Source organism: Coffea eugenioides, chromosome 8 (assembly GCF_003713205.1).
Source record: "Coffea eugenioides isolate CCC68of chromosome 8, Ceug_1.0, whole genome shotgun sequence".
NCBI classification, from domain to species: domain Eukaryota; kingdom Viridiplantae; phylum Streptophyta; class Magnoliopsida; order Gentianales; family Rubiaceae; genus Coffea; species Coffea eugenioides.
The window spans coordinates 34527578-34540534 of record NC_040042.1 but is presented as its reverse complement, the minus strand read 5'-3'; the positions used below and the strand labels follow the sequence as shown (position 1 = coordinate 34540534).

At 35.0% G+C, this 12957-nt stretch overlaps 2 protein-coding genes across 2 annotated transcripts; one reads left to right on the top strand and one right to left on the bottom strand.

Annotated features, from left to right (window-relative positions):
- The first annotated feature begins 2461 nt into the window (after positions 1–2461).
- Positions 2462–6655, top strand: LOC113780622 (protein ESMERALDA 1-like). Its single transcript, XM_027326405.1, has 5 exons — positions 2462–3127; positions 4671–4740; positions 5487–5554; positions 5666–5754; positions 6454–6655. The coding sequence occupies exons 1-5, from the start codon at positions 2762–2764 to the stop codon at positions 6653–6655; spliced, it is 795 nt and encodes a 264-aa protein (XP_027182206.1). The 5' UTR covers positions 2462–2761.
- Positions 6656–7730: 1075 nt separating this feature from the next.
- On the bottom strand, positions 7731–8645 carry LOC113781711 (ethylene-responsive transcription factor ERF017-like). Its single transcript, XM_027327684.1, has one exon. The coding sequence runs from the start codon at positions 8508–8510 to the stop codon at positions 7824–7826; it is 687 nt and encodes a 228-aa protein (XP_027183485.1). The 5' UTR covers positions 8511–8645; the 3' UTR covers positions 7731–7823.
- Between the last annotated feature and the right edge of the window lie 4312 nt (positions 8646–12957).

Below are 12957 nucleotides of genomic sequence, written 5' to 3'. Positions count from 1 at the left end.
TAAATTTTGGAGTAATAATCGGCTTAAAGTTTGGTGGTGGATTCTATGGACTTCACGGACCTTTGGTACGAGGCTTTCTTTTCCATTTCCCCATTCTGTCGGATTTGCTGCGGTTGGCAACTCGATATCATCTCCGCATCACGATTGTCAATTGAGCATCATGACTTGGGTTTTCGGCTTGTCAATTGAGCTTCATGAGTTAATTTGACAAAATAAATGAAGCTTTTAGGCTTTTGGGTTCGGACTTATATTAGAAGGCCGGGTTTTGGCAAGTTCAAACGCGTCCGATAAATTAAATGAAGTTTTTAGCAAGTTCAAACGCGTCCGATAAATTAAATGAAGTTTTTAGGCTTTTGGGTTTGCATTTATATTAGGAGGTAAGGCTCGTTTACACTTTAATAAGATTTTCGGGTTTAAATTGGATTTAGTTCAAACTCATAATTAAATATAGAATTATATGTACTATATGTTTAATTTTTATGAATGATTAAAGTTGTATATAAATTATTAATATTTTATACTATAATGTGTATAATTATAGATTACACACATATATATATATATATACATGAATCGGGGCTTAATCGGCCTGAACTTGGGACATAAAATGCCTAAATTTGTCATTGTCATCTTGAACTAGAGTTAGAATATGAGACGGAGCTACTTAGTGCCGCCCATTTGAGCTTAGTCTCTACAAGAGCTAACTCAACATTGGTTTGGTTTAACAACCAATGAAATTGAGTTAAACAAAAACTAATTAGAGAGTAACACAAAAAATGTCAGCCGGAGTAACACAAAAACTAGATAGAGTTAGACACAATTGAATAATAAACAAATTAGTTTTAGACACCATTTCAAATTTCATTACAAGAATCCAACCCACAAGATTCTGCTCAAACTAATTTTTAGACACAAATTCAAATTTATTAACGAAAGTAACCCTTATTCGAGTTATTAGGCTGTGTTTGGATTGAGGGATTTTGATGAAAAATTTGAAATCCTCTCATTTCCCTCTAATAGTTTAGATTATTTATGACGACTGTCAATGGGGCTGGGCCAGCCCGAGCTCGGCTCGCTCTGCCTGACAAAAAGCCCGATGAGCCCGATCATTTAGTGAGCCGGTCTGAGCCTGAGCCTAAAAATTAGGCCTGAATTAAATGTGAGCCGAACTTGGGCCTTATTAGGCTCAAATCCGATATAGGCCCGGCCCTTTAATTACCTATATATATAATATTTATATTTTAATATTATGTATAATTATATATCCAAATATATTATTACTAAATACTAAATATATACATAAATTACAAAACACAAAAATACATCTAAAAACTCTTTCATGAGCTTTCTTGAGAGCCAATATTGGTAATGCATAACTAAATCTCTAATTTTTCCTATTGGTTGAGTAAATTTTTGTATTGGCATAATATTGGTTGATTTTTTTTTGGTCTACAAACACAAAAATCATCAAGCATATTTGGATTTAAATCACAAGATTATAAAAAAGTTTCAACTTTTAAAGATGTATTGGCTTATGATCGCATGTTTTATTACTATTTTTCATGCATTTTGAATGGATTAAATATAAATATTGTTGAAAATTTTTTGGTTTATATATGTTTTAAGAACTATTATTTGTTCATATTTAGTTTTAATATTATAGTCTTGTAAATGTTAAATTAGTTTTACAACTTAATAGTTATAGTAATTATATTAAGAAAATTAAGGATTAATAAGTGAGCTTGGGCTAAGTCCGATTAAGACTCACAACCCGAATATTATGTGAGTTGAGTATGAGCTTCACATTTACGAATCCGAAACTCATAGCCCGAAGCCCAAAAATGATTCAAATTAAATGAGTTGAGCTTGAGCTCATCAAAGCCCGGCTCATTAGACCCGATTGACAGCCTATTTATGAGGCATTTGGATTTATAGATCACTAATTATTCTATTGTTTGAAATTTATTTTACACTAGAATAGTTATTTATGAGATATCTGGATTTATCTACCTTGCTTTGTTATTATGCTCTTGAAGCAGATTTAGTATGCTATAAATAAAATTTACTTCTCTTCCTATTTAAAGAAATGTATTTAGATAATTTTGATAAATTACAAATCCAAATGCATTTTAAACAATTCGGACTAGACCAATTTGGATAAATTTTAAATCTATCATCAAATTCCTTGATTCATACAAAATTCCATTGAATGATTGTTAAATCCTTCGTCAAATTCCTTAATCCAGACGAAGTGCCATAGATTAAATAAACTAAAACTCATAGCTTACACCCTCCTCTTTCCGACTCTAATCTTTTCATTTCCCCGAACCCACAATAAAAAGTACACAAAAAACATACCATTTTCTTCCTTCCAATGATCAAGTGATCAACAATAAATACATAGTCGATACCTTTTTCCAGCCCCAACATTACCAATTTAAGTATTCTTCCCACCATCATACTCTGTCTCTGTTCTCAGCACGTGCCCTTCTTCCTCCATCACATACCCCACCTTTTCAGGTCACGTGCGCCCTCCTGTCTCCTCTGCTCTTCTCCTCTTTCCCTCTTCCACTCCATGAAACACGCACCAAAAGCACACACAATCTCCTTCTCTTCACTCTTTCTTCTACCTGTCCCAAAATAAGGAAAAAAAGAAAAAGAAAAAAGCAACCCCCAAAAAATTGGAACGAAGAAGACAGCAATAAGAGAAGTTTGAAATTTTTTGGGGGAAAAATTCTGTATAATGTGAAGAAATCAAGAGATGCACGCAAAAGTTAGGATCCCAAGTAGCGGACACAGCAGCCCATCACCTCCACAATCCCCACTTTCCCGTTCGCCCCGGCTCCGACGCAAGCAGGGGCGTTTTACTCCGGGTCAACCCGGCCCGAAAACCGCCGCTCAGCGGATTGCCTGGCTCATTCTCTCGCTTCTTCTACGTCGACAAGGGATTTTCCTCTTTGCCCCGTTGCTGTACATCTCCGGAATGCTGTTTTACATGGGTACGGTGTCGTTTGATGTAGTTCCGATTATTAATCACCGGCGCGCACCCGGGTCGGTTTATAGAAGCCCGCAGCTCTATGCTAAGCTCAAACCCGAGATGGATTCCGATAACTCTTCAGCTGATGCGGTTAGTTGGTTGAATTGTGGAAAACCCATTTGGGATCTCCTTTTTTTTTGGTTTTTTAAATTTATTTTAACTTAAATTAGCTTTTCTCTCGGTTCTAAAGTTTAAGCCTTTTCTGTTTTTTATTTTTTCTTATTTTTTATTTTTTGAAGTGACAATGTAAATTGTGATTGTAATTGATAGTGACACTGAAAAGGGTTTTATTCATTGATTTTGACATTTGTTTTAGTGCTGTAATAGGAACCAAGTTTCAAACAGTTGAGGATCTTTCACTTTTACAATTTTTTCCCCCATTTCCCTTTGTTTGGTGGGAAGATATGTTTGGTATGAGTTCTGTAGTTTCGCTCATTTTGCATGTCAATAGATAGGTTGTAATTTGGTAAGAACTAAAGTTCAAAATTTTATCAGAGACCAGAATATCGGTGAGGGTAGATCTGGAAAGAGGATAAAACATGGGTTGGTGCTAAAACAGAAAGGAAAAAAAAAAATTTTTGGGTTTTTTTCCTCAAAACTGGAAGGTTGATGGCTTTTTAATAGTAATCGTACAATTCTGGGCTTTTGTGGACAGAATCGTGTAATTACTTGTGAAACAAGTATCGAATCTTTTTAGTTGTCTAAGCGGAAAGAGCAAGAACAAAGAGCAAAATGCAGATGAGAATCCGGGAGTTTGAATGCTGGTTTGGAATTTAGAAATGAGCTCTTAGGACCAAGTAAAGGTATCTGTTCTTTATAATTTTTGAGTAGGCAATTCTTGGTAGCTTGATGAATGCGTGAATCCTGATTCTTTGATACAGTATTTTCAACTTGAAATTTGTTGCTCTTACGTTGGATGATTCTTGGATTGTTGGCTGGCCTTTTTATGAAAAGGCTTTCTGCCCTTTATCTGTTGTATTACCTTGTCCTTATGATAGGAAAATAGGCTAGTTTGGACATGCATATGCAGTTGCCTCGGTAAAAACAGGCTACTTTAGATATTCCTATGCTTTTGATGAATAATTTAGAGCTAGGATCTAATATGAGACAAGGAGCAAGTGTGCGTTGAAAAATAAGAAACTTTGAACCCTATTCACATAGTCTGCTGCCATAACCTTGGATCTTGTAAGCCGAATGTTAACTATGCTATTGGCTAACAAGAATTGTTGTAGTTGGTAAAGAATTACACGGAATGCAAAAAGATGTAAATCCTGTCTTTGACGTTTATCTTGCATTTTAGCTTTGGAATAAGATAAGGTTATAAATGATACTAATAAATTTACTGACTGTGTGCGGACAGATATTGGGTAACCTGCTAATTTTCTCTTCAGGCTTTTTAATCTTCTTATATGCTTGTCTTTTGTTCTATTTTGTAAAATTATTTTTATTCCAAAGAACTTGTGGGATTATATGGCTTTTTATCAAGATGCTTTTTCATATGGTCCAAGTAATTGAAGTTGAAAAGTGCTAAAAAGTAAACTAGTGATTTTTTTCCTTATTTTAGTTGCTGTGATTATTCATATTCAAATTGAACTTTGTCCTTATCTGCTGAATATGATACATTTTAATGCAGATATCATCCATATGGAAGCACTCCTATAAAGTCGGTGAGTGGAGACCATGCATAAACATGTCTTCAGGAGGTACACTACTGTGTTAGTCATGAATAAAATCATGATTATCATATTCTCTCATCCACCCTATTATACATTTTTTTTTTGCCCTTTTATTTTTCAATGCTTCTGCTAATGACCTGCTGATTCTCTCAAATTTTGAAATTCTGGAGATCTTTTTTTCTTGCAGATTTAGGTTTTATGATATCTGTATCTTCTTTGGATGTTATATTTTCAATGATGTTGTTATACTTCCAATGATCTTACAGCTATTAGGTTTTATGATATATCTTTGGATATTGTTATACTTTCGATGAAATGAATCACGGTAATGACTTTAACTTTGTTACAATCAAGTTTAGGAAAGAGAACTTGTATTTTTGCTATATGAACATTAATGGACCTTAATTAGGTGCAATTAAATTTAGGAAAGAGAACTTGTAGGAGTGGACTTCAACTTACTAGCAGTCAAGTTTAGGAAAGAGAATTTGTATTTTTGCTATACCAATGGCATGCATTGTTTTGTTTTTGATCTCAAGGTTCCTTGTTACTTTTCTTATTACTTGGATTTTGTGAATTTGACTTCTTATTACTTTTCTTCCTTATTTATTTAGCTGAACATGAATTATATATTTACTTTTGTCTTGCCATGTAAGCATATTGGGAATCTAAGTCATTTTATTTCTCATTTCATGAATGTTTATTTCTCCCAAGATGTTTGCCTTGTGATTGTTTTGCATAAATTTTGACATAGTGGTTTACAACTGCTATTTTAGGCTTACCTGAGTCCAATGGATACATTTATATTGAGGCAAATGGTGGCTTGAATCAACAGAGGGGATCGGTAATTGCATATGTCTTGAGTTATTTATTCACTCTTAGTTAATGACTGTTGAGTATTTATAATGCATTATCTGCCTCTTGCTTTCTCAGTTTGTTGATTTCATGCTTCCAGATATGCAATGCTGTTGCTGTAGCCGGTTATCTTAATGCAACCCTTGTAATTCCCCACTTCCATTTTCACAGTATTTGGAGAGATGCTAGGTGGGTTAGCTTTAATGTTTCTTTAATGAATTATTCCTTGTGATTGACATACTCCAAGGATGTCACTATGCTTGCGATTTACATTCATGGCTATGATTATATTTCAGAATGGGCTAAAACTTGATTTTTAGTGGATTAACTGCTGACATTGTGTACTTGGGCTCTTTGGAACACTTTAGATTAAACAGAAAAATAAATCAGCTTATTCTGCCTCTCTGGTTGTGCTGCGGGACCTTCACTGCTAGGAGCATCAATAATCATATAAAAATATATACATACACACACGCATTAATATACTCACAAGTAAACATACTACACACTATGCATACATTTGCGATACATGGATGCACAGTGTAGTTTCTAGGTTGCTTATGCATATGAAACATGTTTTTGCTTGTTCTTCAAATTGTTTGTAAAAGATCTTCTGTTGTATGTGCATACATATGCTTGCTCAAACATATATGAACATCAACCTATAGACTAATCAATGTAGTTTGTCTGTGCATATACCATGTTTCTATTTTTGAGTGTGTGTGTATATACACATATATGAGCGTATTATGGGAAAAATCCTTTGATTGGTCTTGGGATTACTTGTTATGAGATTTTGGAGAAAGCCAGAACCTCCATCGTTCACAGTTGTTTGGTTAGTGTTCTGAGCAGGATGTTATGGATTCTGATTTTGGCTTTCATGTGCAGCAAATTCGGAGAGATTTTTGATGAAGACTATTTTATTAAAACCCTGGAAAATGATGTAAGAGTGGTGGATAAGGTTCCTGGGTATATAATGGAAAGGTTTGACTACAATATGACCAATGTTTACAACTTTAGGATAAAAGCATGGTCATCCATCCAGTTCTACAGAGATACTGTTCTGCCAAAGCTACTTGAAGAAAAGTGAGCTATTATACTTACTGTATTTTCTTTGGGAAATGCTTGCCTCTCAGTGGGCTTTGGTCATTGATGATGAAATGAGCTAAAGATTTTCTTTATCTTTCTGTACTAATGTTGATAGGTGTCACCTTTTTCTTTTCTTATATGTTAATGCTTGCCTTGCTAAGGGATGGATCTGCTGGTAGTGCTGGTGCTTTAGTTATTTTTGACATGCCGTTTGAATGACTGGAAGGGCTCCAAATTTTGTTGAAATGTGGCATTGTTCTCTTTGTGTGAGGAGTCCATCATAGGAAAACTCGATCGAGAAATTTCCGACAAGGATAAAAACAATCAAGTTACACCGAATCATCTCGAGTCAACTCGAATCCAATAAAAAAATACATTTTACAGATTTTCTTTTATTAATTTTTTATTTTTGTTGTTTTACATATTTTTTCATATTATTCACAATTTTTCGAATATTGCATTTCAACGAGATCCCATCCGAGCTGCGATCGTAACTTTGAACCATGATCGTGTCTCCTTTTGTGCAAATAATTTTGCGTACTAGTCGTGTGAGGGTATAAATAGTTCCAAATAATTGTCATTCCCAAGCATCTAAAACAATTAGACTTACCAAATCATAATGCGTGCAGAATTGCTTTTATTCTCACCTTTATGAGATTGATGGAAAGTAGCTACAGAAGAAAGCATCCGTAATCATGAAAGTGATATTATCTAGATCAATTTAAAGGGTATATAAACCTCCTCCTACTTCATAAATAGTCACATGCCATAAAACTCCTTGGACTCGAGATAGAGACGTGGAGTTTATCTGTATGGATACTATATTAAGATGACATGTGCCAAATATTGCACCTGCTCCTAATAGGTTTACTAGATTATTAAAGGAAGATGGTACTTTATGAATAAAGCTGAAGTACCACCAATCTCATGATACAAAACGGGGAAAAACACAGTATAGGCAACTCCCGAAAACATCATTTGATTATTGGCCAGCTTCAGCCAGAATATTTGTATATGTATAGCATATTAAGTATTAAAAGCCTAAAGCAGCGTACAGTGTAGATATTGCACGAGAGTTATCTAATGTAGTAGGATATACCTTTGTAAAGTTATATTGCACAGATCAATAAAGGCAGATTTCTTCTGCAGATTTCTAATTCCTTCAGCAATTAGAAGTTCCAAAGGAAAGACTGATGAGAATAGTTTTCATCAAGATGTTGATAATCTTCGTGCTGACCATTGAAGTTGTGATCAACATCAACCTTGGTCCCTACGTGTGGAGTCATATACATGTCCTCATGCAGGTTGTCGAGGCTAGAAAGCATCAAATCATAATCTGGTGCGTTGGAAGTTGCCCCTGTTGCAGCTCCATTTGGTTCTAGCATACCAAGAAACGACCAATCCATATTCTGAAGTGCACCGTCTGAATTTGATGATATTGGCGATGTATCCTGATCAAACTGCAATGGATCATCTTCTTTTTCACCGATCAATCCCTCTCCCTGCTGCTGCTGCTTCTCCTTATTACCATACTGGTTGGCGTATTCAGATGCAACAGCTTGTATTTCAGCCGGCGTAAGCGTCCGACCCCCCACAAGATCAGGAGGAATATCCGCAAAATTGAACGTAGCATTCTTGCCACGAAGACAGAAGAGTGCAGCATCGAATGCTCGAGCTGCCTTTTCAGCAGAGTCATAAGAGCCTAACCAAATACGTTCTCTACTATTGGGAAGCCTTATTTCCGACACCCATTTCCCCCACTTTCGCTTCCTCACTCCTTTATACTTCACCTGAGCTTCCTGACTCGTTATCGAAGAGGAAGCAGGTGCAGACGACGAACAACTTGGCTTAAACATTTTGGACCAGCTATTACGTAACAGAGACTCTTGAAGTGATAAAAACTTGCTAAAAAAATTACCCCTTTTTAGATTTCGTAGTCCATGGATACACTACTAGTGATCAATGAGCAAGTATCAAGCACCAATCTAGAGGAATGAATGTCTTTGCTATGGATTTGACTGCTCATGTAACAACTCAGTGTGCATATATATATGTATTGCCACAGTCCATTTCCATGCCTACAAATTCTCCATTGTTGATTTTAACTTTTCAATGTCAAAGTGGAAGGACTACCCAAGCGTGTTGATTCAAAAGACAAGTCCAAATAAGCGTAAGAATAGCGTACAAAGACAGGCCGGTTCGGGGGGAAGGGATCGTTGGTGGATCGGAGGGCCTGGCGTGGCATTAGTGAGATCATCAATGAGGTGGGCTAAGGCTAACGCGGTGGTGAGGTAAACGGCCAATTTGCACATGAAGAAAATAAACATTGTACTTTGTTATTTAAAAAACAAAAAAAAGTTGTTGTTTGATAGTGACTGATTAGATTGTTTTTCTCTCGTGGCCCTATTCTTTGATGTTATTATGGATATTTTTGAGGATCAAATGCATGGACAAAAAATGTACTAGATCTTCAAGTGGTTTGAGTGGGGACATTTTTGTGGGTTATTTTCTTGATTTATTTCGGCTTGTCGCATTTGTTCTTTCGGTTATCGCATTTGTTTTTTTTTGGTTATCAATCTTGAATTTGGTTACAAGAATTCGATCAACCACAACATGCCTCGATTTCATTTATGTTCACAGGTTTTTGGTGTACAGCATTTGCCAAAATGAACTTGGTTTCCCTAATTAAAGTAGAGCCAATTGTTTTTTGTCTGCAAAAGTTTAACCTTCAAGTACAATAACAAATGATTAAGGAAGAATATCGAAATTTTAAAGTGAGTCTACCCCTTTTTGGTAAAGATAAAGAGTTGGACCTAGGCAAAAATCAAAGCATAGCTGCTGCTATCCTACACTCTTCTCTTACTCAGCCAATCAAAGCATTCTTTTGTTTTTTTTGCGTAAATTATTTATTACCGCCTATGGTTTTAGATAATGTAAGATGACCCTTCTAAAGTTTTGAAATAGCCACATTATCCCTTTGTGATTTTATGTAAAATAAAAAATCAACGAAATGCACAATCAATTACAACCCTCATACCAATCGCGCTTTAAAAGCTCGTGTGATAAAATTTTAATATCCATATAACCCCTTTACGGTTTATATAAATATTTACCTTACCCCGTATAATTTTTGCATTTATCCACGTAATCTCCTTATATTTTTATACAAGGTGATTAAGTCGTCGGTTGATTTAGCATTTAAGTAAGGGCACTAATGATATTTCAACTAACAATAATATTACATGGGTTATTTTTTGTCAAATTTCTACGTTACATAAAATCATAGGAAGTGAAGTGAACATTTTGAAACGTTAAGAGGGGTCATGTGGCAATAGATAAAACTATAAGGGGATTATATGCAGTTTACCCATTTCATTTTTGTCTTTTTCAATCAAACACGCAGACATCTGCCAGCATTTGACTTCTGAAAGCAGAGAACAGTACGTAACACATTTCGTTTTCCGTAGTAGTCATCTTTTCAATTCAATTTGTATGCCATTTATTCCTTGTGGACGACTTTGATACAGCGAAAGCTCAATCACACCTGGGACGGTGAAACACTTGGGTGAGTGTGTCCTTTTACTCGCCAGTTTACCACTCGTTTGCAAAGACTTCCCAATCGATTCGTACAATTCGAGCTAGCAATGTCCTTCATTACACAAAGATTGTTTTTGACCTTTCTTAGGTCTGGTTTCTCATAAGGGTTATGTTTTTGGCAACTTCTTTCTTGTGATTTATAAAGAAATTGACCCTATCAAAGCTTGCCTTGATTCACGACCTTATTTGACACCTGTACAATATGTTAGTCATTCCTAAAATAAAAGCATAAAAATGGGGGAGTTGGGATTTATGAATAGTGATCTTTTTTTTTTTTATCGAAACGATAGCTTCCTATACTATGGGGAGGGGAAGGGCCAGAAGAGGTTTTGGGATAATCCGGAGGGGACTGAACCACCACCGGACCAGACAGGTGTGCTACGCACCTACCTGAATTTTTTAAATAAGACCGCATTTAATTGTGTCAAACCTTACCTCCCACCCCACCAAGCCTTAATGTATTGGTGGTGGCACTGGTGGTTTATGAACAATGACCTTGGTCTCCTCAAGATGTCCAGTTCTGCAACTTTGCTGTCATATTTTCTGCTAAAAAAAAAATGCTGTCTGCTGTGTATTAGAAGTTGTACAAATGTGGTCCACTTCTACATGATATGATACTCCTTATCATATTGCCTCCTTCGCCAATTGTAGTATCCTTATTGTTATGCTCTTGCCTGTACACGACGGAGCTGGTTTTTTGTGTCTTTTTCCCTCATTTGTTGTCTCCAAAGTCACCGACACTCACTAACGGACACTTCCACCTTCCCTTTCCTTTCACGGCATGGAGCCGCCTCATCGTCCTTCTTTGCCAGGTATGTGCATTTTTTTTTGTTTTGTTTTGTTCTTGGAGTTATACAATTTGCTTCTATCTTCATAAAAGATGACTTATCCAGTAACTACTCGTATTTTGTCTTGTGATGCAATGGATTTGCTTCTTTTTTTAAAAAAAAAAAAAAACAGAGAGGGAGAGAGATTTTTCCCATAAAAAAAAAAAGGGTTGAAATCTCTTTTCTAATATACTTGGATCTCTTGTTCACAATTTTTAGTGAAGAATTTTATGTATGAAATTAATGAATCCATCAAGTGGATTTTAGTATTGTTCACTTAGTTCATGATGCTTTTTTTCACGAATTCATGCAATTGGAGATTTGAATTTCCTTGATTTTTGGTGTATAAGACTTGCCTCTGTATTAACTTGAAAAAAATTTTATTTCAACATGGAATTTCCAAGGGAGACATCATTTTCTGGTAGGGCTTGTTCACAAGACAAGAAGTAAACATAGTACCATGGTCAAATAGTTTAAAGAACTAGCTGCTATAGCATCATTTGATAAAGTCCAAAAGTAGTTTTTTTTTGGTAAATAAAGATGCATTAAAATAAAGTCAAAGTCTACAAAGTAATAGTTAAAGTACAGAGCCCAAAAGTAGTGACTTCTTATTTGATTAACATATGATCAGATTTGACTACTGATTTAATTCAACTATGTGATTAGTTTGAATTCAAGTATATAAACCATATGAAGAACCATATCAGGGACATGTAGGTTGAAATGACTTAAGAGGGATGGTACTTCAGAGCAAGAAATCAAATTTCTCAAATTAAAGTTAAAACTTTTAATGCATGTGAATCATAGTTGTCAAAATCGCGATCCGGATCGTAGGATCGTACAATCCTACGATCCGGATAACCAAAATCGATCCGGATCGTATTCAGAGTCGCAAATCATATTAATCTCTGTAGGATCGCATAGAATCGTAGCAGGATCGGTAGGATCGTGTAGGATCGGTAGGATCGTACGATCCTACAATTTTTTTGTAAATTTGTGAAATACGAAACTCCATTTTGCAAGTAAATGAAAATATTTGTGGTATATTTGTAATTTATCAAAGAATTGCAACCTTTAATTGCAATTAGGAGCTTTTGGTAGGATCTTACAATTCTACGATCCGATCCTGTGAAACTAAAATCGATCCTACGTAGGATCCCGATTTTACAAACCTTGATGTGAATTTGATCAAAATCTTTAGTGCCATATTATAGCCTCCTCCTTGATTTCTGATAAGAAATGAAAATGTGAGCAGCTAAACCATTAGTTGTTTAGATGTCCATATGAGGCTTGGTGGAATGTAAGTCAAATTTCCTCAAAGAGGCATCATATAAAACAAGGCTTTTCAATTTGTTTTTTCTGGCTATTCTATTAAAGAAGAAAAATAAGGAAAGTTGTTTAGCACTCTTGAAGTTTTAAAAATATTAATTGCCTCCTTTATTTTAAAATTTTTGTAACATCTTAACCCCAATTCAAAATATATTATTAGAATACTCATTTTAAGAAAGAGAAAATAATTTCTTTCCAACAATCCCTTTTGTTAACTTACTATTTTACAAAATTATAAGTATATTAATGAAAAACCAAAAACAAAGACAAAAAGTATAAAGATGTAAGATATTTTCAAACTACAAAAGTTTCTTTCTTTAGGATTTATCTATTTCATGCTCTAAGGTCACATAAAAATCAGGAATGGACCTGATGTTATTTTCTTTTACTTTTTTTCCGGCGAAAGGGTAGGCTTCTTTCACAAAAGATATTGTACTTCAGGAGGTTGGTTGTGATTTTAAAACTTTAACACTAGACCCACTTCATTTTTTTGGATATGCTTATCGTTGTCCTCAGGGTACCAAATAAAAGAAATCTTTAATGTTTTGAG

Bases quoted from the DNA above. Each gene is read 5' to 3' on its own strand.
- LOC113780622 (XM_027326405.1), top strand. From the start codon at position 2,762: ATGCACGCAAAAGTTAGGATCCCAAGTAGCGGACACAGCAGCCCATCA. The intron at 5,555-5,665 runs GTAATTGCATAT...TCATGCTTCCAG, and splicing joins TGAATCAACAGAGGGGATCG to ATATGCAATGCTGTTGCTGT. The intron at 5,755-6,453 runs GTGGGTTAGCTT...TTTCATGTGCAG, and splicing joins AGTATTTGGAGAGATGCTAG to CAAATTCGGAGAGATTTTTG.
- LOC113781711 (XM_027327684.1), bottom strand. From the start codon at position 8,510: ATGTTTAAGCCAAGTTGTTCGTCGTCTGCACCTGCTTCCTCTTCGATA.